The sequence below is a fragment of the Taudactylus pleione genome, unplaced genomic scaffold (genome assembly GCF_031769625.1).
Source record: "Taudactylus pleione unplaced genomic scaffold, aTauple2 ptg000363l, whole genome shotgun sequence".
Classification (NCBI taxonomy): domain Eukaryota; kingdom Metazoa; phylum Chordata; class Amphibia; order Anura; family Myobatrachidae; genus Taudactylus; species Taudactylus pleione.
Window position 1 is genome coordinate 351,956 of NW_028284764.1, and position 26,516 is coordinate 378,471.

Genomic DNA, 26,516 nt, shown 5'->3' on the forward strand with positions numbered 1-26,516 from the left:
TCTCCGAAGATATCACCCGAAAAGATGGCGCCACTGGAATTTTACACACCGGGATGGACCCACTCCACAGAACTTGTCAGGTTTGTCATGGCTCCCTGAACCCATGGACCAGAATGCACCCATTGTTCAGTAGGGAATCGGTATGATTTACCAACGGACCCATGCCCAGTGGTTGGAATCCCGACAGCGGCATCCCGGCAGAGGAGGAAACCCCGACCGTCCCCAGGTAAGTATATACCAACCTATTTCTCCCCCCTAACCCTAACCCTCCCTTAGGGGTGCCTAACCCTAACCTTCCCCGCCGCCTAAACCTAAGTCCTCCGGGGGGGGGTGCCTAACCCTAAGTCCCCCCCGGGAACCCTAAACCTAACCCTCCCCCCCGCGGCTATCCGCACTTGGCGCCCGGGGTCCCTTCGATCGGGATTCCAGGCGCCGTCCTCCCGGCGTCTAGATTTAGATGCCTGTCATTTAACCCTCGCCGGGATTAAGTAGTCGGGAAGCCGGCTGTCAGCATTAGGTCCGCCGGCTTGCCGACTGCATACCTACAGTAGATACTATCCTGGCAATACTGCATTTGCATAAAAAATTGGGGCCAGAATAAGGGTCACATTGGTCAGGGGCTGAAAATGAACAAGGGCCTATTGTGAGAAGCAAGGTGTGACCAGTGCTGTGTGGGTGTGGCCAGTGTGGTGTAGGTGTGGCCAATGCCCTGTGAGTGTGACCAGTGCTGTGTGGGTGTGGTCAGTGTGGTGTGGGTGTGGCCAGGCCCAATATCGCCATAAATAGATAAAAATACAAAAATGCATTATTTTGTGTGGAAAATAGAAATATAATATTAATACCAGCTCGTGACTGGTCATAACCATGCTGTCATGATGATAGACCTATTTTTATGTGGAAGCCTGGAGCTAGAGCTCCATCCACCCCATTGATAATCTGGCCCTGTAAATATGCTTCATAAAATAAAATTAATGTTTAATAATGCCTCAGTGACGTCACTAGTTCTCGCTGAACTGATGAGTGTGGTATGATTAATCGACAGTGGCCATGCCGACATCCATCATGTCTCCACGGATGATATGTCGACATGATGAACTATCGACAAACCGTTCCTTGTGGTCTAGTGGCTTCTTACCTTCTCCCGGCAGCAGCGGCTCCAGAATCTTACTCCGGGGTCCCAGCGGTCATGTGAGAAGCAGTTCCGGCAGTGAAGCCTCAGCAGTGGGGTCCCTTTGAGTATTGTACCCCCTAGTGCCTAACCCTAACCTCCCCCCCCACATCCTAACCCTAACTCGCCCGCTGGGGTCTAACCCTAATTGTAGGCATCCTCAGAGTGTCGATAGTTCACATATCAACATTTCAGAAGTCCACATCGCGAACATGTCGAAATTCTGAGGATGTCGACACGGTGTCAGTCGACATGTTGAACCATGACGACATTCTAATGTCGATATGGTTACTGTCCACCATCTGACCAGATACCTTGAATTGATAGGCTAGAATGCTATGAACTTTGGGTTCAGCCCGAAGTCTTCTCTGAGTAAGTGACAGTCGCACTTTAAAATTATTTTATGGAGCAAAATGTATCATCCAGGGGAATTATTTTCTCATATTAGCTTTGGTCAAGATACCCAGAACAGACCACCTGGTTCTTGATGGTCTAGATGTACCATAATAAATATATCTGCAGTGACTGGATATATTAGGTACGTACAGTCAGGTGCATAAATATTGGGACATTGACAGAATTCTCATATTTTGGCCTCTATTCACCACCACAATGGCTTTGAAATGAAACAAACAAGATGTGCTTTAACTGCAGACTTTCAGATTTAATTTGAGGGTAATTACATCCAAATCAGGTGAACGGTGTAGGAATTACAACGGTTTCTATATGTGCCTCCCACTTTTTAAGGGGCCAAAAGTAATGGGACTATCAACTAAAAAGCTATTTCATGGACAGTTGTGGGCTATTCCCTCGTTATTTAATTATCAATTAAGCAGGTAAAAGGTCTGGAGTTGATTCTAGGTGTGACATTTGCATTTGGAATCAGTTGCTGTCGACTCTCAATATGAGATCCAAAGAGCTGTCACTATCAGTGAAGCAAGCCATCATTAGGCTGAAAAATCAAAACAAACCCATCAGAGAGATAGCAAAAACATTAGGTGTGGCCAAATCAACTGTTTGGAACATTCTTAAAAAGAAAGAACGCACCGGAGAGCTCAGCAACACCAAAAGACCCGGAAGACCAAGGAAAACAATTGTGGTGGATGACAGCAGAATTATTTCCCTGGTGAAGAAAAACCCCTTCACAACAGTTGGCCAAATCAAGAACACTCTCCAGGAGGTAGGTGTATATGTGTCAAAGTCAACAATCAAGAGAAGACTTCACAAGAGTGAATATAGAGGGTTCACCAGAAGGTGTAAACCATTGGTGAACCTCAAAACACAGGAAGACCAGATTAGAGTTTGCCAAAACAACATCTAAAAAAGCCATTACAGTTCTGGAACAACATCCTATGGACAGATGAGACAAAGATCAACTTGTACCACAGTGATGGGAAAAGAAGAGTATGGAGAAGGAAAGGAACTGCTCATGATCCATAACATACCACCTCATCAGTGAAGCATGGTGGTGGTAGTGTCATGGCGTGCGCATGTATGGCGCCAATGGAACTGGTTCCCTTGTATTTATTGATGATGTGACTGCTGGCAAAAGCAGCAGAATGAATTCTGAAGTGTTTCAGGCAATATTATATGGACGGCACTTCACAGTGCAGATGGACAATGACCCGAAGCATACTGCGAAAGCAACCAAAGAGTTTTTTTAGGCTAAAAAGTGGAATGTTATGCAATGGCCAAGTCAATCCCCTGACCTGAATCTGATTGAGAATGCATTTCACTTGATGAAGACAAGACTGAAGGGAAAATGCCCCAAGAACAAGCAGGAACTGAAGACATTTGCAGTAGAGGCCTGGCAGAGCATCACCAGGGATGAAACCCAGCGTCTGGTGATGTCTATGCGTTCCAGACTTCAGGCTGTAATTGCCTGCAAAGGATTTGCAACAAAGTATTAAAAAGTGAAAGTTAAATTTAGGGGTGAGCGGGTTCGGATTTCTGAAATCCGAACCCCCCCGAACCCCCCCGATCCGAGTCTGATCCGAGTCAGGCTCGACTTTTCCCGCCTGACTCGGATCTGAAATCGAGGCAAAACGTCATCATCCCGCCTTCCGAGTCTCGCGGGTTTTGGATCCTATATAAGGTACCCGCGTCGGCGCCATTTTCTCACTCGGCTGTGGACAGTGAAGAGGGAGGGTGGGAGTTAGGGCTGTGTAGTGTAGTGTAGTGTAGTGCTGCTGTTGTCCACTACTTCAAAGTCCATAGGGGCTGGCTGTGTTGTGCTGTGCTGCTGTTGTTAATAGGGGCTGTGTCCACTACTTCAAAGTCCATAGGGGCTGGCTGGACTGTGTTGTGCAGTCAGTTCTCCATAGGGGCTGTGTCCACTCCAAAGTCCTGTGCAGTGTCCCAGTCCTAAAGGAGTGCTGTAGTGTTGTCCAGGGGGTGCTCTGTCCATCAGGGGTGCTCCCCCCAAGTGCTAAAAAAATAATATATTTTCTGTGTTTGTGAATTGTGTGCGCAGTAGCCGCACGTGCATCAACAAAGTAGTGCCAAGCGTGCGCCTGTGTCATAAGTAAAGGGCCGGCTGGCTTGACCGTTAAGGGTGCTGTAACCCCCGAAAGTACACTCCAGTCCAAACAAAAAAAAAATATATTTTCTGTGTTTGTGAATTGTGTGCGCAGTAGCCGCACGTGCATCAACAAAGTAGTGCCAAGCGTGCGCCTGTGTCATAAGTAAAGGGCCGGCTGGCTTGACCGTTAAGGGTGCTGTAACCCCCGAAAGTACACTCCAGTCCAAACCAAAAAAAAAATTATTTTCTGTGTTTGTGAATTGTGTGCGCAGTAGCCGCACGTGCATCAACAAAGTAGTGCCAAGCGTGCGCCTGTGTCATAAGTAAAGGGCCGGCTGGCTTGACCGTTAAAGGGTGCTGTAACCCCCAAAGTACACTCCAGTCCAAACCAAAAAAAAAATTATTTTCTGTGTTTGTGAATTGTGTGCGCAGTAGCCGCACGTGCATCAACAAAGTAGTGCCAAGCGTGCGCCTGTGTCATAAGTAAAGGGCCGGCTGGCTTGACCGTTAAGGGTGCTGTAACCCCCGAAAGTACACTCCAGTCCAAACCAAAAAAAAAATTATTTTCTGTGTTTGTGAATTGTGTGCGCAGTAGCCGCACGTGCATCAACAAAGTAGTGCCAAGCGTGCGCCTGTGTCATAAGTAAAGGGCCAGCTGGCTTGACCATTAAAGGGTGCTGTAACCCCCGAAAGTACACTCCAGTCCAAACCAAAAAAAAAATTATTTTCTGTGTTTGTGAATTGTGTGCGCAGTAGCCGCACGTGCATCAACAAAGTAGTGCCAAGCGTGCGCCTGTGTCATAAGTAAAGGGCCGGCTGGCTTGACCGTTAAGGGTGCTGTAACCCCCGAAAGTACACTCCAGTCCAAACCAAAAAAAAAATTATTTTCTGTGTTTGTGAATTGTGTGCGCAGTAGCCGCACGTGCATCAACAAAGTAGTGCCAAGCGTGCGCCTGTGTCATAAGTAAAGGGCCGGCTGGCTTGACCATTAAAGGGTGCTGTAACCCCCAAAGTACACTCCAGTCCAAACCAAAAAAAAAATTATTTTCTGTGTTTGTGAATTGTGTGCGCAGTAGCCGCACGTGCATCAACAAAGTAGTGCCAAGCGTGCGCCTGTGTCATAAGTAAAGGGCCGGCTGGCTTGACCGTTAAGGGTGCTGTAACCCCCGAAAGTACACTCCAGTCCAAACCAAAAAAAACATTATTTTCTGTGTTTGTGAATTGTGTGCGCAGTAGCCGCACGTGCATCAACAAAGTAGTGCCAAGCGTGCGCCTGTGTCATAAGTAAAGGGCCGGCTGGCTTGACCGTTAAGGGTGCTGTAACCCCCGAAAGTACACTCCAGTCCAAACCAAAAAAAAAATTATTTTCTGTGTTTGTGAATTGTGTGCGCAGTAGCCGCACGTGCATCAACAAAGTAGTGCCAAGCGTGCGCCTGTGTCATAAGTAAAGGGCCGGCTGGCTTGACCGTTAAGGGTGCTGTAACCCCCGAAAGTACACTCCAGTCCAAACCAAAAAAAAAATTATTTTCTGTGTTTGTGAATTGTGTGCGCAGTAGCCGCACGTGCATCAACAAAGTAGTGCCAAGCGTGCGCCTGTGTCATAAGTAAAGGGCCGGCTGGCTTGACCGTTAAAGGGTGCTGTAACCCCCGAAAGTACACTCCAGTCCAAACCAAAAAAAAAATAATTTTCTGTGTTTGTGAATTGTGTGCGCAGTAGCCGCACGTGCATCAACAAAGTAGTGCCAAGAGTGCGCCTGTGTCATAAGTAAAGGGCCGGCTGGCTTGACCGTTAAAGGGTGCTGTAACCCCCAAAGTACACTCCAGTCCAAACCAAAAAAAAAATTATTTTCTGTGTTTGTGAATTGTGTGCGCAGTAGCCGCACGTGCATCAACAAAGTAGTGCCAAGCGTGCGCCTGTGTCATAAGTAAAGGGCCGGCTGGCTTGACCGTTAAAGGGTGCTGTAACCCCCGAAAGTACACTCCAGTCCAAACCAAAAAAAAAATTATTTTCTGTGTTTGTGAATTGTGTGCGCAGTAGCCGCACGTGCATCAACAAAGTAGTGCCAAGAGTGCGCCTGTGTCATAAGTAAAGGGCCGGCTGGCTTGACCATTAAAGGGTGCTGTAACCCCCAAAGTACACTCCAGTCCAAACCAAAAAAAAAATTATTTTCTGTGTTTGTGAATTGTGTGCGCAGTAGCCGCACGTGCATCAACAAAGTAGTGCCAAGCGTGCGCCTGTGTCATAAGTAAAGGGCCGGCTGGCTTGACCGTTAAAGGGTGCTGTAACCCCCGAAAGTACACTCCAGTCCAAACCAAAAAAAAAATTATTTTCTGTGTTTGTGAATTGTGTGCGCAGTAGCCGCACGTGCATCAACAAAGTAGTGCCAAGAGTGCGCCTGTGTCATAAGTAAAGGGCCGGCTGGCTTGACCGTTAAAGGGTGCTGTAACCCCCAAAGTACACTCCAGTCCAAACCAAAAAAAAAATTATTTTCTGTGTTTGTGAATTGTGTGCGCAGTAGCCGCACGTGCATCAACAAAGTAGTGCCAAGCGTGCGCCTGTGTCATAAGTAAAGGGCCGGCTGGCTTGACCGTTAAAGGGTGCTGTAACCCCTGAAAGTACACTCCAGTCCAAACCAAAAAAAAAATTATTTTCTGTGTTTAGCCGCACGTATATATCAAATCGATATAACATAAATGGAGGACCAAACTTTCTCCGATAAAAATAAAATAGAGAAAGATCAAGAACCACTTCCTCCTAGTGCTGAAGCTGCTGCCACTAGTCATGACATAGACGATAACATCCCATCAACGTCGTCTGCCAAGGCCGATGCCCAATGTCATAGTAGAGGGCACATACAATCCCAAATGGCAAAGTTCAGGAAAATGACCTTGAAAAAGACATTTAAATCAGCTGAAGAGAAACGTAAACTTGCCAATATGCCATTTACGACACGGAGTGGCAAGGAACGGTTAAGGTCGATCCCTAGTATGTTCATGACTAGTGGTTCAGCTTCACATGACGATGGAAGCCCTCCTCCCACTAAAAAAATCAAAAGAGTTAAGCTGGCAAAAGCACAGCGAAGAACTGTGCTTTCTAAGAAGATATCACAAATCCCCAAGGAGAGTCCAAGTGTGGTGGTGGTTGCGATGCCTGACCTTCCCAGCACTGGACGGGAAGAGGTGGCTCTTTCCACCATTTGCACGCCCCCTGCAAGTGCTGAAAGGAGCACCCACAGTCCACTTGCTGATATGCAAATTGAAGATGTCACTGTTGAAGTACAACAGGATGAGGATACTGGTGTAGCTGGCGCTGAGGAGGAAGTTGGCGAGGAGGATTCTGATGGTGATGTGGTTTGTTTAAATCAGGCTCCGGGGGAGACAGTTGTTGTCCGTGGGATGAAAAAGCCCATCACGGTCATGCCTGGGCAGAAGACCAAACATTCCACCTCTTTGGTCTGGCAATATTTCTATCCAAATCCGGACAACAACTGTCTTGCCATATGTACCATATGTAAAGGTGAAATAAGTAGGGGTAGGGACGTCAACCACCTAGGAACATCCTCCCTTATACGGCACCTGCAGCGCGTTCATAAAAAGTTACTGTCAAGTTCAGAAACTTTGGCTAAGACCGTAAGCAGTCCAGGGACACCTAAATCCCGTTGTCCTGTTGTATCCAAGCGCCTGCAAACCACACCGTCAACTCCCTCCTCGTCAATTTCCTCCTTAGTCAGGATCGGAAGTAGTCCTGCAGGCCATGTCACTGGCATGACTGACTCTCCTATCCGGGATTCCTCTGGAGGATCCTGCATTGCTACGCCTACTGCTGCCGCTGCTGCTGTTGCTGCTGCTGGGAGTCGTTCATCATCCCAGAGAGGAAGTAGGAACACCACTACTTTTACTAAACAATTGACCCTCCAACAGTCCTTAGCGAGGAGGATGAAGTACGACAGCAGTCATCCTGAAGCAAAACGTATAACTGAGGCCTTGACTGCTATGTTGGTGTTAGACGTGCGTCCGGTATCCGCCATTAGTGCAGTGGGATTTAGACAATTGATGGAGGTAGTGTGTCCCCGGTTCCAAATCCCGTCTAGATTCCACTTCACTAGGCAGGCGATACCGAGACTGTACAGAAACGTCAGAAAAAGTGTCCTCAGTGTCCTGAAAAATGCCGTTGTACACAATGTCCACTTAACCACGGACATGTGGACAAGTGGAACAGGGCAGACTAAGGACTATATGACTGTGACAGCCCACTGGGTAGATGTATCACCTTACGCAGCAACAGCAGCAGCGTCACCAGTAGCAGCATCTCAGAAACGCCAGCTCGTTACAAGGCAGGCTACGCTGTGTATCACCGGTTTCAGTAAGAGGCACACCGCCGACAACCTCTTAGAGAAACTGAGGGAAATCATCGCCCAGTGGCTTACCCCACTTAGACTCTCCTGGGGATTTGTGATATCTGACAACGCCACCAATATTGTGCGGGCATTACATCTGGGCAAATTCCAGCACGTCCCATGTTTTGCTCACACAATAAACTTGGTGGTGCAGAATTTTCTGAAAAGCGACAGGGGCGTGCAGGAGACGCTTTGGGTGGCCCGAAAAATTTCTGGCCACTTTCGCCATTCAGCGACTGCGTGCCGAAGACTGGAGCGCCAGCAAACACTCTTGAACCTACCCCGCCATCACCTGAAGCAAGAGGTTGTGACGCGGTGGAACTCAACCCTCTATATGCTTCAGAGGATGGAGGAGCAGCAAAAGGCCATACAAGCCTATACATCCACCTATGACATAGGCAAAGGAGGGGGTATGCACCTGACTCAAGCACAGTGGAGAATGATTTCCGTGTTGTGCAAGGTTCTCCAGCCCTTCGAACTTGCCACACGTGAAGTCAGTTCAGACACAGCCAGCTTGAGTCAGGTCATTCCCCTCATCAGGCTTTTGCAGAAGCAGCTGGAGAAAGTGAAGGAGGAGCTAAGACGGAGCGATTCCGCTCGGCATGTGGGACTTGTGGATGAAGCCCTTCATTCGCTTTGCCAGGATTCCAGGGTGGTCAATCTGTTGAAATCAGACCACTACATTTTGGCCACCGTGCTTGATCCTAGGTTTAAAGCCTATGTGGTGTCTCTCTTTCCGGCCGACACAAGCCTGCAGAGGTGCAAAGACCTGCTGGTGAACACACTGTCAGCTGAAGCGGAACGTGACACGTCAACGGCTCCTTCTTCATTTTCTCCCGCAACTGGGGCTGCCAGGAAAAAACTTAGGTATCCTAAGCAACCCGCTGGCGGTGATGCAGGGCAGGCAGGACCAAGTTTGGACATCTAGTCCGGACTGAAGGACCTGGCAACAATTTCTGACATGTCTACTGTCACTGCATATGATACTGTCACCATTGACAGAATGGTGGAGGATTACATCGGTGACAGCATCCAAGTAGGCATGTCAGACAGTCCATACCTGTACTGGCAGGAAAAAGAGGCAATTTGGAGGCCCCTGTACAAGCTGGCTCTATTTTACCTGAGTTGCCCCCCCTCCAGTGTGTATTCCGAAAGAGTGTTTAGTGCAGCCGGGAACCTTGTCAGCGAAAGGCGTAGGAGGTTGCTTCCACAGAATGTGGAGAAGATGATGTTCATCAAAATGAATTATCAGCTCTTCCAGGGAGACCAGCCTCCAGAAGGTACAGAGGGACCTGTGGTGGTGGATTCAAGTGGGGACGAGTTAATACTTTGTGAGGATGAGGATGTACACACTGAAGAGGGTGAGGAATCGGTGGATGAGGAGGATGAGGATGACATCTTGCCTCCGTAGAGCCAGTTTGTGCAGGGACACATTAATTGCCAGCTTGTTTTGTGGGGGCCCAAACGAACCAATCATTTCAGCCACAGTTGTGTGGCAGACCCTGGCGCTGAAATGATTGATTTGTTAAAGTGTGCATGTCCTGTTTATACAACATAAGGGTGGGTGGGAGGGCCCAAGGACAATTCCATCTTGCACTTCTTTTTTTTCTTTGCATTATGTACAGTTTGGGGCCTAGTTTTTCTAACTGCCATCCTGTCTGCCACTGCAGTGTCACTCCTAGATGGGTCACGTGTTTGTGCCGCCCACTCGTGTCGCTTAGCATAGTCATCCAGCTACCTCGGTGCAACCTTTTGGACATGAAAACACTATTGTGAGGTGTGAGGTGTTCAGAATAGACTGGAAATGAGTGGAAATTAAGGTTATTGAGGTTAATAATAGCATAGGAGCAGAGAAACCAACAAATTCTGTGATTTTAGCTGTTTTTATGCTTTTTTTAAAAAAAATACAGATCCAAAACACAAAACCCAGAACCCAAAACATGGAAGGGTGGTTTTGGCAAAACCAATCCAGATCCAAAACACGAAGAAAGATCCAGATCCAAAACCAAAACACAAAACACGAAAAGTGGCCGGTGCACACCCCTAGTTAAATTTAGGATTGTTTAGTTTGTCCCATTACTTTTGGCTCCTTAAAAAGTGGGAGGCACATATAGAAACCGTTGTAATTCCTACACCGTTCACCTGATTTGGATGTAATTACCCTCAAATTAAATCTGAAAGTCTGCAGTTAAAGCACATCTTGTTTGTTTCATTTCAAAGCCATTGTGGTGGTGAATAGAGGCCAAAATATGAAAATTCTGTCAATGTCCCAATATGTATGCACCTGACTGTATTGTGCTAAACACACAGATCCTTTATTGTACGGCTCAAGGACACACATCAGGATGGTGTAAAACCCCAATGGGCACTTATTAGTAAACACCGCTGTATCTCCCGGCCACATGCAGCACCCCGCGGTGAGGCTGATGTACAATCTGATCCTGCCTGCCGCTCGCTCGCCCCATTCCCTGACATTGCGCTGGGAGAGACATCTGCTCCGGAGAAGGTAAAGCTGTGTTGAGCAGCACTGCAGTCTCTTTACACTCACTCCATTTATTACCGCGCTCGCTGAGAGCAGGTGCCTGAGTTTTCCCCCCGGAGCTGCCAAAATTAAATGAAGCATGTGTTTAAAAATATAAAAAAAAGACCAATATGTGCCTGAAGTTAGTAAAACTTGCTCAGTTAAGACAGTACCATGATATCAGTAGCGGACAGGGGAGAAGTCACAGCGGTCAGATTTGAGGTGGGGTCTGGCGGCTCTGGGGTCCCACAGTGCCCCCTTGTTACAGGGCCTGATTCAGGTGTGGACGCAAACGCCATTGTCGCTGCAATCGTTCATGGATCTCAATTGCTAAAATATGCTAATGACTCCCTCACCTCCCAGCGCTTAGAGACGCGCACTGAAAGCATCTAGCATCCGCCGCTCACGCACAAAATCGGAAAACATGGAGCGCAGATCAGGCGGCTATCAGTCCCCTGAGTAAGACTAAGCTGCCACAGGTATAGCCAGTCCACAGGCACATAGACGGCTCTCCTGCTGCCAGCAAGAACGCAGCGGCTAATCTATGGATGCCCAGAAAACAGTGTTTAAATGGTCTGACGCGCCTGCGTTTTTCGAACCACCACCCGCTACCTCCCCCCAGACACTGACTACCCATCACTCACTTTGCCAGTGACTCATCTGTGGGAGCGTTATCGCAATTCAATCACTACACATGCGCAGTGCGGCTTAAACGTATGTGCAATGGCTAACGATCGGTCAATCTGCGTAAATATCGCTGTTGCTTTCGCATCTGAATTGGGCCCATAGTAAGGTTAGGAATCGCAGGACCATAAGGTCCAACTCTTCATAAATTCTAATTGTGTTGATCCAGAGGAGGGCAAGGCGAAACCCCGAGTGCGGCTGCTGGCGATTTATCCTCACAGGGGAAAAACATTTCCTTCCTCACCCTAAAGCATTCGAATAAGTTTCCTGCACTAAGTCCCCGTCGTAATGTCTTCTACTGATTAGTGCTACAGATACTGTACTATTTCTTGCAAGTAAAGCATTTGATCAAGGTTGGCTCAAGCTCTGGGGGCATCACCCCGCCCTCAGAAGTGCCCCCTTCCGTCGGGTGCTGTTCCCCTTACCCTGCCGCTTCTTACCTTGCAGCTCTTCCATGTGGGGGCGCTGTAGGTGCATTAAAAATACTGGATGAGTGACATGTCATTCGCTCAGTAGTTTAGGCATGTCTAACCACTGGCGCCCTAGACAATTGCCTAGCTTAACCTAATGCATTATTTTATCTTTTTTTATTTAGCATCGTGTTTAACACAATAGCATTAAAGTTATCACTGTGAAGCCACACCCACTGTCATAAGCCTAACACAATTGTTCCTGCTGTCTGCAAGCACACACTGTATGCTAGGCTTTCCCAGTTGGTGGCATTTAGTGTTTACTACCAGCTTAGAAAACGTAGCAAAATTATCCTTCTTTTCAACGCACCGTTTTGCATTTGTGAGTAAAATTACATTTCTGTCCTATGCAGCATGAGCCACATAGAGTGCATTAGCCCCGCCTCAGGCCCCAGTCCGAAATCCCTAGTACAAATAGATTTAAGGTCTACACATTTGGCCATCGATGTCTGCCTGCTACATCATGCTATTGCAAGAATGCAGGTGTGTATGTTAAAATTCCTTGCGGCTGCATGTGGTAGCCTGTCCTGCCCACTGTTCTTACATCCACAGTGTCATCATCAGTATCGGGACATACACCCGTCCCATGCTGGCTGCAAAAAGATCTGTTTGGTACAAACGTCCCACCTCCATCGGCCAACAGTAAATGCTGGATGTATAGAATTTGTTATCTGATTGTGGCGCCTGATTCAAACTGAACTGGGTACACACTATACAATAATCGTGTCAATTCTCAGCTGCCCAGGCCCCAGTCTGATTATTGCGCACTGTGCAGACAGCAGCTTGGGTCTAGGATAGCTTCAAATCCAGTCAGAAGTTATTCGCGGCATCTGGACTGCAGCATTAAGTTGGCCGCTCCCGTGTGCTGATATCGTGACACAAATGTAGTGTGCATGGAGGTCGATCCGACAGTGCACACGGAACATTGGGTGTTCTATGGATCATTTCAGCTGTCAGATAAAAATCGTGGGTCTGTCAGGTGTGTGCAGAGCTGAACTCACCTCCTCTCAGATCTGAGGATGCCGCAATATAGGCAAACGTGTCCAGGTTTATGATGTCAATGACGGGACTTACAACACGGGTGGGGTCCTAAAAATAAATACAGAGAGGATTAAATCTGCAACTGCTACTTCCTGTCTGGTGTTTTTGGGGTAGGACTAGGAACACTGAAGGCCACATTCCGTTGGCGAAACGCGTGAACTTTCACGGCCAATGTGGAAATAGGCAAATATTTTGCAGCGCAGTTTTTTAAAGATTCCACTCATCTATATTAGTGCTCTATGGCAGTAACTACACTCATAAGCCACTAATTATGTAATAGTCCTATCCATCAACTAGATGGGGATCATAAGGCATAAGACCGGCAACAAAGTGACCCTGGAATTTATTTTAGAATACTGGCAGCTATGTTATTACAACATATTTAACTAAATATTAACAGAAACATTAACTGTAAATAAGCCATAAAACAGCGTGATTGTACATTATATGATGTTCATTGGGGTATATTATAGAATATTAGTAATCACCATTGTAGTACTCTAATTACTGCATAAGACTTATTCTGTATTCTTTTACTATATTGTATACTATGTATTTCCTTTAGGCTTAAATTCATGGCAATCATCCTGTACCTACCAGGAGTGCGCACGGCTTTCTATGGCTGAATCACGGTAGCACCATGACCGAATCAAGGCTGGCATAAGAATCCAACCTGATTGAGTGCTGATAATATCTGCCAATAATAGGAATGGTGAGTGTGTGACTGCCCAGTTATTTCCAGCTTTTGGATGGGCCAATTGTGCAGCCAAAATGTAAACATGTCACCACCATTGGGGATATAAACACTGGGGATATAAATATTGGGGATATAAACATTGGGGATATAAACATTGGGGATATAAAAAACATTGGGGATATAAACATTGGGGATATAAACATTGGGGATATAAGCATTGGGGATATAAACACTGGGGATATAAACACTGGGGATATAAACATTGGGGATATAAACACTGGGGATATAAACATTGGGGATATAAACACTGGGGATATAAACATTGGGGATATAAGCATTGGGGATATAAACACTGGGGATATAAACATTGGGGATATAAGCATTGGGGATATAAGCATTGGGGATATAAGCACTGGGGATATAAACATGTCACCACCATTGGGGATATAAACATTGGGGATATAAGCATTGGGGATATAAACACTGGGGATATAAACACTGGGGATATAAACACTGGGGATATAAACACTGGGGATATAAGCATTGGGGATATAAACACTGGGGATATAAACACTGGGGATATAAACACTGGGGATATAAACATTGGGGATATAAACACTGGGGATATAAACACTGGGGATATAAACACTGGGGATATAAGCATTGGGGATATAAACACTGGGGATATAAACACTGGGGATATAAGCATTGGGGATATAAACACTGGGGATATAAACACTGGGAATATAAGCATTGGGGATATAAACACTGGGGATATAAACACTGGGGATATAAGCACTGGGGATATAAACATTGGGGATATAAGCATTGGGGATATAAACACTGGGGATATAAACACTGGGGATATAAACATTGGGGATATAAACATTGGGGATATAAACACTGGGGATATAAACATTGGGGATATAAACATTGGGGATATAAACACTGGGAATATAAACACTGGGGATATAAACACTGGGGATATAAACACTGGGGATATAAACACTGGGAATATAAACACTGGGGATATAAGCATTGGGGATATAAACACTGGGGATATAAACACTGGGGATATAAACACTGGGGATATAAGCACTGGGGATGTAAACACTGGGGATGTAAACACTGGGGATATAAACACTGGGAATATAAACACTGGGGATATAAACACTGGGAATATAAACACTGGGGATATAAACATTGGGGATAAATTCAAAGTCAGAAATCAGCAAATCTGGGTTTTGCTTCCCAATCTAATCTCCAAATGCAAAATCTCACCTCTTTTATTCTTTGCAGGAGGGGAGGAAGCCAGTCCTTATTCACTTCACAATGACTGTCTAGGAAAGTGAGAACTCCGGCCTTAGCGAGATCTGCTCCCCTCACTCTAGAACGGATCAAACCTGCTTGAGTAAAAGAAACAGCCATCATCCATAGCTCGGCAGTAATATACAACCATATAAATGCATCTGTGAGTGTTGAACTACTGTAAAGTATTCTTCATCTGACTGATTTGACTTATAAATACAACTATTATCAGGAATCAGTATGTAATGCCGCTGGATGTCTTGCTGGCATACTAATTACCGATACTGGAAGCCCGAACTGTCAGGATCCCGACTTGGGGGTGGTAAGTACCCTAACCCTCCCGTCTCCCCTTGTAACCCTCCCTTAGTGGTACCTAACCCTAACCACCCCCCGTTGGTGACTAACTCTAACCTCCCCTCAGTGATGCCTAACCCTAACTCCCCCTTCCCTCACCCTAAACCTAACCCTCCTGGGGGGGTGCCTATCCCTAACCTCCCCCCCCATGGTGCCTAACACTAATCCCCCTTCCCCTAGCCTAACCCTAACCTCCCCCCCGTGGCGCCTAACACTAATCCCCCTTCCCCTAGCCTAACCCTAACCTCCCCCCCGTGGCGCCTAACACTAATCCCCCTTCCCCTAGCCTAACCCTAACCTCCCCCCCTGTGGCGCCTAACACTAATCCCCCTTCCCCTAGCCTAACCCTAACCTTCCCCCCCGTGGCGCCTAACACTAATCCCCCCTTCCCCTAGCCTAACCCTAACCCTCCCCGACAGGTGCCTAACCCTAACCTTCCCCCCCAGGGGTGCCTAAAGCTAACTAACAGTCCCCGCTTACCTTAGTTCGGGATGCTGGGCGTCAGGGTTTCGTCATCTGGCTAAAGACAGGTATCGATATTTAGACGCCTATCTTTAGTACAGAGTCGGGATTCCGACGTCCGGCATTTCGGACGCCGGTAAATAAACTGCATTCCCTATTTTTATATGGCCGCCTAATGCCTACTGTGCCTCAGGCTGGAAGGATGTCACTACTAGTTCCTTGTGTATCAGTTGTAATATTAACTGAGCCCACAATATGGCTGCCGCCATTACCACAGTTACACTTTAACCTAGGCCATACATGCCTACTTTTTAAAAAGTTTTTCAGGGGGATTGTGAAAGCAACACCTATGAGCGCAGCGGTAAAGTGGGCGTGTCCTGCTACATCTGAGGGGCGTGTCATATAACTGACTGACATCCACATATAAACAAGCCCAAAGGCAGATAGTAGGATGTACTTGTTGATGAAAAAACCCTGATACTTATCAGAAAACGCATGTAGCCATAGGAATTATTGTGCCTTAACCAATGCAGGGAAATTATACTAATGATCCCATTTGAATGTATATATATATATAATCTTCATAATTGGGGTAAGGTGCAATGAGGGAGATTCCTAGACTCTTCAGGGAGACAGGGAGATTACTACTATTTCAGGGAGTCTCCCTGACAATCAGGGAGAGTAGGCAAGTATGACCTAGGCTGCTATCACCATCAGACTATAAGATAACACAGAAGTGACAATAATGTAAGTAAAAATGTCCTCCAAACCACAGATATTCCATAACCAGATAAATGCGAAAGGCCACAAACTCAGCGCAGTTACAGTATACAGGGCACAGAAATCTGAGGTAAAATCAAATATTTTTTACATTAGAGAGTAAATATTTCAGCAGACAGAGCACATTTTTACAGTTTAAATGCAGCGACTGAGTGCTGGGCTTTGTGAAATAGAATTACCGCTAACCACACTGCGGTTCATTAGGTTTACTATTAAAGGGGCAGGATAAGTTCAATACAATTGAGAGAACCCCCTCCCCCAGCTTTTAGAAACGAAATCATAGGATTTGGCCAGACTAATTGTACTATATCGCTATACATTGCTTCATCCATACTTGCCTACTTTTTAAAAAGCATTTCAGGGAGATGGTGAAAGCAACATCTATGAGTGCGGCGTTAAAGTGGACGTGTACTGCTACATCTGAGAGGCGTACAATAAAACTGATTTACAGTACATCCTAATGCAAATGAGCCCCAAAGCAGTGCGTGAGACCTACAGTACTTGTTGATGAAAACACACTGACACTTTTAAGAAAATGCATGTAGCCATTGGGATTATTGTGCCTATAAACAATGCAGGGAAATTATACTAATGATTTGAATGTGTATATATATATTATTTTTTATTTTTTTTTGTGGGGGGAGTTAGGACCTCATTCAGAGTCGATCGCTTGCTGCAAGCGATCGCTCTGAATGAGGGCGGCCACTTACTTTTTTAAGTGCCGCCTTCTGGTCGATCGCTAGGCTGTGGGATATGGCTTATGACCAGACCCTAAGGTTGGGTCTGGGCTCTCGTAAGCCCCAGAGAACTTCCTGCTCTGTTTGAGCAGGAAGTTCCCCACTGACATCATCAATGATGTCAGTGGGGCCGCCCCCAAACGGCAAGCGTTCCAACTGGAACGTCTCCGTTGGCCGGGCACGCCCTCGGCCCGCCCGGCAAACAGAGCGAGCTGTCACTCAACATCGACAGCTCGCCCCGTCTGCTACGATACCCCTAGCAACGAACGCCCATCGCTAGCCGGGTCTCACGCATGCGCACAACGGAGCCGGCTCCGTTGTGCGCATGCTCTGTGGGGACCATCGACCCGGTTGCGAGCGCATCGGCGCTTGCGACCGGGTCTGAATGAGACCCTATATAACACCTTCATAATGGGGGTAAGGTGCAATCAGGGAGATTGCTGGACTCTTCAGGGAGTCAGGGAGATTACTGCTATTTCAGGGAGTCTCCCTGACAATCAGGGAGAGTTGGCAAGTACAGATGTGTCCGCTTGTATCTTTGCCGCTAGTGCGGAAAAAGTGCGCACGCATCGCACCATGCGATCCTATGGAGCACAGGTGTGAATGCAGCACACGTACCCAGTCGCAAACTCACGACTCGCACCATACAAGGCGCGATTTGCCGCACAATAGAAACAGGAAGACACATCTGTATGTATTGCATAAGTGGTCCTATTAAAGCAAAAACATCAGAATGTACAGATTTACGTGACATCAGAGCTTATTGCAGTTATTACGGCCAGGAGTTTATACACATTAACATTACATGCAATTCCATTGAAGCGTCCTTCTGAATGTTAAGCCTGATTCAGAAATGAACGCGGTGCCAATATCCATGCAGATGGACCGATTATATAAGCCATTGCACATGTGTGTAAGACGCACTGCGCATGTGTGTAAGACACACTGCACACGTGCAGCGATTGAATTGCGAGGATTCATTTGCGTATTGAGTTACAGGTAGTCAGCGTTTGGAGGAGGTAACGGGGGGCTAGGCAAACGCGGGTGTGTGGGACCGTTAAAGCGCGCTTTTTCTGGGCGTGCATAAGTGGCAGATGTGAGATGCTGTCAGTGGACCTATCTAAGCACAGGATGGTGAGTGAGCCATTAGCTTTCTTTCGCAATAACCTCCCCCCGTTAGTGCCTAAACCTAACCCCTAAACCTAACCCTCTTGGGGGGATGCGTAACCCTAACCCCCCTAGTGGTGCCCAACCCTAGCCATCCCTTTCCCTACCCTAACCCTCCTGGTGGGGTGCCTAACCCTAAGTCCCCCCATGGGTACCTAACGCTAACCCATACTTGCCTGCATACAGCGGGGGCCGTGGCTGTGCAATGGATCCACATTGGGGGTGGGGCCAGAGGCGGGGCTGCACGATCGCGTCATCGGGGCCCCGCCCCCTCCTCACAATGCCAAAAATAAAAGCATTGTGAAGCAGGGGGAGGAGCCACGATGACACAATTCAGCGCAAATCGCTTCATCGGGCCCCCCGCTGCGGGAGTTACTAGTAGGTAGTCGGGGGGGCAGGCGGCAGCCGGGAGGCTTGCCTGCCTTTCTGGGAGGTCGGGAGCGGCAACCGATATTTGGGAGGCTCCCGACCCAAATCGGGAGGGTAGGCAAGCCTGCACTAACCCTCCCCCCCTGTGGCTACGCGCTAAGACACCTGGCTTACCTTCATTCGCTATGCCGGGTATCGGGATTTAGTAGTGGGGCGTGTGTCAGGATATCGGCGGGCGGGATAGCGCCCGCCGGTAACTGCATCCCACTGGCTTCTTGTGCTAAATGATGATCTCATGGTGGTTTAGTTTATCTACATCATTTCCAAAACCCCGTGCCCAAGATTTCATTGTTCACTCTATGGCTTCTCAGACCTCAGCAGTAAGAATAATGTACAGAATATAATGCAAAATACCGAAGGAGAAAGCTGTTCTGTTTATATATTTTTTTTTGATAAACACTTGTCATTACACTGTACATCTAGAAAACAGATCATGGATCATTGTGATGCATGAAAGAAGCCGCACACAAAGAAATGACTTTAAACAACTGTGGTGTCTGGAGCAAATGCAAAGTTAATTCAATAAAACGCAAGCTAAGGAAGTGACACTTGCCAGAGAGAATGAAAGGCCGGGAGAGGCCTCAATCATTTTGATAACTAATTTAGTTTGTTCCGCTGAGAAGAATTTTCAAGTGACTGTGATGCAATCGCGGGAAGGTTCTCACCAACTTTCTCTGCTACAAAACAGCAAACGAATCATGAAGACAATGCAAGATGCAAAGACACAACGTGCACCTCACTCTCCGGCAATTATGAAAGGCTCTACCAGTGCAAGACCCTGTGCCTCCTGGCATCAAGATACATGCATTTACTACCATGGGGTATGGGAATAAAAGTATTGGCACCAATAACCATATGTTTATTCACTTGCAGTCAGGAAGGTTTCAGGATCAACACTATTTTCTGGACGAAAATGAAGGCACTGGTAGCAATGGAAAGTCCTCCATTCATCCCCCTGACTGCAAGTATAATCGATAGTTAACACAGAAATATCATTTGACATATGGGGGGAAATGTAATAGCTTGACCTAGCAGCAGAGATTACTCGTCAAGGAATCTTGCACAAAATTAGGGTTTACTGGACTGCTTTGTGCTTTAATCAGCATTGATTATGCAACTGTTTGAATAGGAGGTATACACTAAAAGAAGGCAGGGTTGTCAGGATTATACAATGAGCCTGGGCTAGAAAGAATGGAAAATTACAGTGCTCCGATGCTTTTTCATTTCTTTCTACTGTTTATACTGGATGTTGCCACATTGTTTAAGGTGTATGAGACTATGGTGTTGGGCAGCACTGTGCATTGCGGGGGCTTCGTAATCCGCGGCTGGGATTGGATTATCAGGCTTTGACTGTAATAGCATATTAGCATATAGCTATTGTGCTCTATATAGTTTGTAGCCTACTAACTGAGGGGAATTTAGTTAGAGGCGAAAAGCCTTTTTCGCCTGTTTTTTTGCGAAAATTTCATCTAAATACTTTTCTCCTAATTCAATTCCAGGACGATTTCGCCTAAGCAGAAACTCGATGCATTGAATTCAGCAAAAAAGATTCTCCAATCAATAGCAGGTGAAAAGAAGTGCAAAATCTTTATTTTGGGGTGCAAACATGGGGAAATGACTCAGAACCCATGGGACAGCCCCCCAAAGGACAAATCTGCGAAAAAAAAACTAAGAACACCCCAAAAAAAACATGTCATTTTTGGGGTGAAAATGTAAAAAGTGGGGGGATAAACATAAAAAGTAGCAAAATAGACTTCTTCGGGGTCCCCGTGTATGGGACAGGTGTTTTTGGGATTGCAGGTGCATGCCGCAGGTGGATTTTTCATGTTTTTAAAAAGTTCACTTTAGAGACATAACACTATGCTAGCACCCATTCTCAAGTACCCCAAATTTGACTATTTATTTTCACCCAAAAATACAGCTTTATTCCATTCTTCACCACTTTACAAAGACGCTAATAGCAAGCAATTTACACAACTTTAGTACCCAAAATAATCTTATTAGGGCTATTAGTACACATGTATATAGTGATTCCCTATGTTATTAGGGCTATTAGTACACATGTATATAGTGATTCCCTATGTTATTAGGGCTATTAGTACACAGCTATATAGTGATTCCCTATGTTATTAGGGCTATTAGTACACATGTATATAGTGATTCCCTATGTTATTAGGGCTATTAGTACACAGCTATATAGTGATTCCCTATGTTATTAGGGCTATTAGTACACATCTATAGTGATTCCCTATGTTATTAGGGCTATTAGTACACATCTATAGTGATTCCCTATGTTATTAGGGCTATTAGTACACATATAGTGATTCCCTATGTTATTAGGGCTATTAGTACACATGTATATAGTGATTCCCTATGTTATTAGGGCTATTAGTACACATGTATATAGTGATTCCCTATGTTATTAGGGCTATTAGTACACATGTATATAGTGATTCCCTATGTTATTAGGGCCATTAGTACACATCTATATTGATTCACTATGTTAGTGCATCTTTTTCTGGGGTACAAACTGATTTCCCCAATTCTTTCAGTACTTTTCGCCTGTTTTGCATTCGCTTAATTCCGTCTTCGCCTGTTTTGCAATTGAATTAGGTGAAAAGCGGGGACGAGCACAGAATAAATTGGCCTCTGAAACAGGCGAATGAGGCGAAAAGTCGGACAGGCGAAAACTTTCCAACTTTTAGCCTCTAATTGAATACGGCTCGTTTTCTCTGCTTGTTTTGACTATTTTGCGTAGATGGCCTATTCTGACCTCTACTTATTCTGACTTACTACTTGTATATTCTCCTATACTGATATCTGTTTGTTTTGGTTATGCTTGTCTGCCGCCTGCCCTGACCATGGTTTGTGACCACCAACAATTCTGTTATTCTCCTGCCCCGATTTTAGATTATATTTGACTATTCTTTGAGTTTGTCTTACTTATTCATCTGACTATATACATAGTATTTTCCACTGGGATCTAGTGGTAAATTTGCTAACAATCATGTCTGACCAATTTGTCCAAAATTAAGCATGTGTAGGAACGATCGTAGACGCCCTTTGGTGTCAAACTCGGGCCTTCCAGCTGCAGTGGAACTACACATCCCAGCAAGCACTGCCACAGTTTGGCTATTAGGGCATGCTAAAACTGTTGCAGGGCATGCTGGGATATGTAGTCCACAGATGTTGGATGGCCACGAGTTTGACACCCCTGCCCTAGCCCAACACTCCCGAACAAGGAGCCTGCACATATCAGTGAGATATGTGCAGGCTGCTTGAGTGTTTTAATGTGTACATGAATGGTTTGAGCCTGGTGCTGGTTTTAAAAGTCGGGGGAACCTCATGCCATTTTTCCCCCATATTTTTAAGAGCAGGACCAACTCACAGAGCCCAGTGCTGGTTCATAAAATATGGGGGACCCCTACACATTTTGTCCTCAATATTTTTAGAACAAGGACTGGCTCATGGAGCCCGGGGCTGATCATGCTTTTGGGGGGAACCCCATGTTGTTGTTTTTAAATACAGTAATTGAACCCTTTTTTGTTTCTTTACAGGCAGAAACATACACTATTAACACCAGTGGCAAACGCAGGATTTCCAGAGGGGGGTTTCCAAATGGTTAATTTTAGAGCGAGTGTGGCCTGTCAATGAAAAGGGCAGAATTAGTACTTAACCAGCTTTAATAAGCGTCATACAAAGTGTATTGTGTGTATTAATTCCAGCATATACAGGACCAGCGATCACAGTAAGCCATTAGATGCGTCAGTAGGCCATCCTGCCTGAGCTGAACGTATTTATTTTAGATGTGAGCTCCATTCCAGACTATTAGAGCAAGTTCGGGAGCCTGGAGGAGCAGCAAAAGAACCTAGCACTGCCCTGGACATACTGTATATGTACATATTGGGCTCTATAGCAGTGCATCTTCAACAGTGCATGTTTTCCAGATCTTTTAGCTGGTGCACAGGTTATTTATTACTGACTGATACATATTAAAAGATCCCCAGTGGTGCTAATTATTTCATTTGTGATACTGAGAAGAACATGCAGCACTAGTAACAATGTATTATATTACTATTTCTATTGTGGTCATGGTGTGGGCTGGGGAGGGGGGTTTCCAGGCAGACGGAAACCCCCCCTGCGTTTGCCTATGAACACTGTTCTTTGTATGTTTCTGCTAAACACGCAGCTCAGGAGGTAGTCTATTTAAAACTTCTATTTACAGTAGGACCGAGTTTGCTAATATTACACCCGTGATTATAATCACAATTCTTGGTAAATTCCCGTGTTGTAGTCCTGTCTAGGGAAAGTACCTGTGAGTTTGGCCGATGGTGCATTTATTTATACCTGTTTGTGTTTTCACCCGTGTTTTGCAGAGAATTTCATGATTTCTCACCCGAGAAACACACCCATGATTGACATCTCGACCAGACACGATTCTTCGTAAATTTACCCCCTCGCCTCCACTGTTCTGCTTGAATGTATCAGTCTTTCTTATGAAACTATGTTATAGCACTCAAGAATGGAGCAACTGGGTACCGGTCCACACATCGTGATCCATGGGAAATAGGGACTGCTATAGGCAGGGCCGGATTGAGGGCCACATGGGCCTGGAGCTGAAAATGACCGGGCCTATTATGAGAAGCAGAGGAGGTGTGACCAGTGCTGTGTGGGTGTGGCCAGTGCCATGTGGGCATGTACACCCTTATACCCAATGTTTCCCTAAATATGTAAAAAAAAAAAAAAAGGTTAATTTTGTGATGTAAATAGAAATACAATTTTACTACTTATGATTTATGGCTGACCGTGTGGAGAGCAGATGGCCAGTCAACATCATGTTCTCATGACAATGGGCCTATTTTTATGTAGAGGCCTGGAGCTGTAGCTCCATCCGCCCCATTGTTAATCTGGCCCTGGCTATAGGAGAAGGCCAGATGCAGTTCAATAGGCTTATCTGGAAATCTGGTAGCAAACATCAATATGTAGAAAGCAAGCGGTACTATTTCATTGCTGAGATAAAATAAGGGCTATATTCAGTGTGATTGGATTGATGATGTATAAATAAATGTCACTTATGTTTACATGCGTAATTATTACTTTGGTGCCTGCTGGAAAAATTGAATTCTTGCAGTGCAAATTGTTTTACTCTTGGCTAAGTAAGCCGGCGACAGCCTGGATGTTGTCTCCGCATCCATCATCCGCGAGCATTCCTTCCCTGTCATGACAGATATGCATGAAATATGCTACAGACATATATTCATTTGATATTACAAGCTAACATACATGGAAATTGTCACACTGGTGGGGGAGAGATCCTTGCTCCTGTTACAGCAAATACAGCTTGTTAGGCTTTATTTATTGTCAAACATAAATGAATTGATTTTATATCAGGAGCTGGAAACAGATTAATTACCACAAAAACTCTAGGAAACAATAACGCTGTTTGTCTTGTAACTGGCGGCTAAGCAGTGCTCTGTAATGAAGTGTGCGTCTACGCTGCAAATTACATTTTATATACCTGTGTCATAAAAGTATACATGTAAAATCTTAGTAAATACAGACAGTAAGATAAAATACTGTGTATTGCAGATCTTTATTCGTTCCAGAGGACTCATACACAACCGTCGAGCCATATTGTGTTGTTTTACTCGGAGCCATGGGTCTAACTGGCAAAGCTTGGCAGGTCAAAAGGGCTTGGCAGCTTGATGTTCCCTTCCTCAATAGGCAGGAAGTGCTGAGCTAAGGCGGGCAGTCAGCCTGGCAAGCTGAGAGAGGGCGTGGGAAGTTATCCCCAGGACAGAAAGGGAGTGTGTGCAACCAGTCCAAGAGGTACTGTAGCACCATCTCTGCCCCAGTGACACCTCTCTCCTGAATAACCCATTAGCCTTCTCAAGGAAGAACACAAACTGGGTCACACCAGCTAAAGATAGCTACCCTTCCTGAGCCCCTGGACATATTGTAAATTAATTATAGCAGCGCGTACGGGAAGCAGACGGACGAAATCCGCACCGCTAGCTTCCCGACTGTCTAATCTCAGCAAATGTCTAATGACAGGCATCGAAATCCCGATGCCTGTCATTAGACCTACGCCGGGAGCACGACACCCGGCTTACCGATCGAAGGTGAGCTGGGAGCGGACAGCCGCGGGGGTGGGGGAGGGTTAGGTTAGGGCCTCCCGGTGGGGGGGGGACTTAGGGTTAGGCATCCCCCCGGGAGGTTAGGGTTAAGCTAGGGGAAAGGGGGGTTAGGTTTAGGCACTTAGAGGGGGTTTAGGCACTTGGGGGGAGGTTAGGGTTAGGCACCCCTAAGGGAGGGTTAGGGGGGGAGGTTAGGTTAGGGGCTCCCGGGGGGGGCTTAGGGTTAGGCATCCCCCCGGGAGGTTAGGGTTAGGCTAGGGGAAAGGGGGGTTAGGTTTAGGCACTTAGAGGGGGTTTAGGCACTTGGGGGGGAGGTTAGGGTTAGGCACCCCTAAGGGAGGGTTAGAGTTAGGGGTGAGGTTAGGTTAGGGGCTCCCGGGGGGGGAACTAAGGGTTAGGCATCCCCTCGGGAGGTTAGGGTTAGGCTATGGGAAGGGGGGGTTAGGTTTAGGCACTTAGAGGGGGTTTAGGCACTTGGGGGGAGGTTAGGGTTAGGCACCCCTAAGGGAGGGTTAGGGTTAGGGGGGGAGGTTAGGTTAGTAAATAGTAAATATACTTACCTGTTGGGATCTTCACTGCCAAGCTTCTGCTGTCAGGATTTGAACCGCCGGAATCATACCGATTCCGTGCGTACATACAATCAGCAGACTTATGCATTTTGCTGCCTGAACTAGATGCGCTCCTTGTTCTTTATAGAAAACAATATAGAAATATGTATCAATACCTTATAAACTATAATTAATACATTATGCAACTGTGGGCCTGATTTAGTACCGATCGCAATTGCGATTTCAACCGCAATCGCCTGCGGATCACAGCTGCAAAAATATGCTAAAGCTTGCCAAAGCACAGCCGGCATAAAGACGCCCACTGCTGCTTTCTCGTATCCGTACAAACTTGCGCTTCTGCATAAACATCGGCACCATCGATTCACATCGGCCAGTCACGCAGCACTTACAGCAGGTCTGACCAGCCGCGGAAACTGCAAGTCTCATCGCACGCAGGGAGTACTCAAGCTACGTAGGCAATCGCAGAACTTATACCCATTTGCAGGGTGTGTTTTTGCATCTTTTTGCGCTACACATACACTGGAACATCAACTATGGGCAATACAGAGCAAAAGAAGGTGGGAGCAAAGAAATAAAGCAAGTAAGTATGTATCTGCAACAAACCATGGGTCTGATTCAGCAAGGGTCACAATTGCAAAGCTGCACGTAGGCTATAGATATATGATGTATGCACACAGGCTATAGATATATGATGTATGCACGTAGGCTATAGATATATGATGTATGCACGTAGGCTATAGATATATGATGTATGCACGTAGGCTATAGATATATGATGTATGCACGTAGGCTATAGATATATGATGTATGCACGTAGGCTATAGATAAATGATGTATGCACGTAGGCTAGAGAAATATGATGTATGCAAGCAGGCAGCTGTGCAATTGTGATCCTTGCAATAAGGCAAATGCAGCAGGAGGTGTACAACAACCCCTGCTGCATTTGAGATCCCAGCACTGCGACGGAGGTCGCAGGCTGGGATCACCATCGCGACCATCAGTGGTCGATGATCACGATGGTAGACAGCGCCAGTAAGCGCCAGCGCCAGTAAGCTGAGTAAGTCTCAGCTTACT

General features: G+C 46.2%; 1 protein-coding gene across 2 annotated transcripts in view; it reads right to left on the reverse strand.

The window, feature by feature from the left end:
- The window catches only part of GALNT14 (polypeptide N-acetylgalactosaminyltransferase 14), a 613,086-nt gene that overhangs the window by 103,163 nt on the left and 483,407 nt on the right, over nucleotides 1-26,516 (reverse strand). The window contains exons 6-7 of one of the 2 annotated variants that reach the window (XM_088444427.1): nucleotides 14,781-14,902; nucleotides 12,763-12,850 (exon numbers count right to left, since the gene is read on the reverse strand). In XM_088444427.1, coding sequence (XP_088300553.1) covers nucleotides 12,763-12,850; nucleotides 14,781-14,902 — 210 coding nt within the window. Of the gene's footprint in view, nucleotides 1-12,762; nucleotides 12,851-14,780; nucleotides 14,906-26,516 lie in introns of both variants that reach the window. The other variant, XM_088444425.1, reaches the window with a different exon arrangement.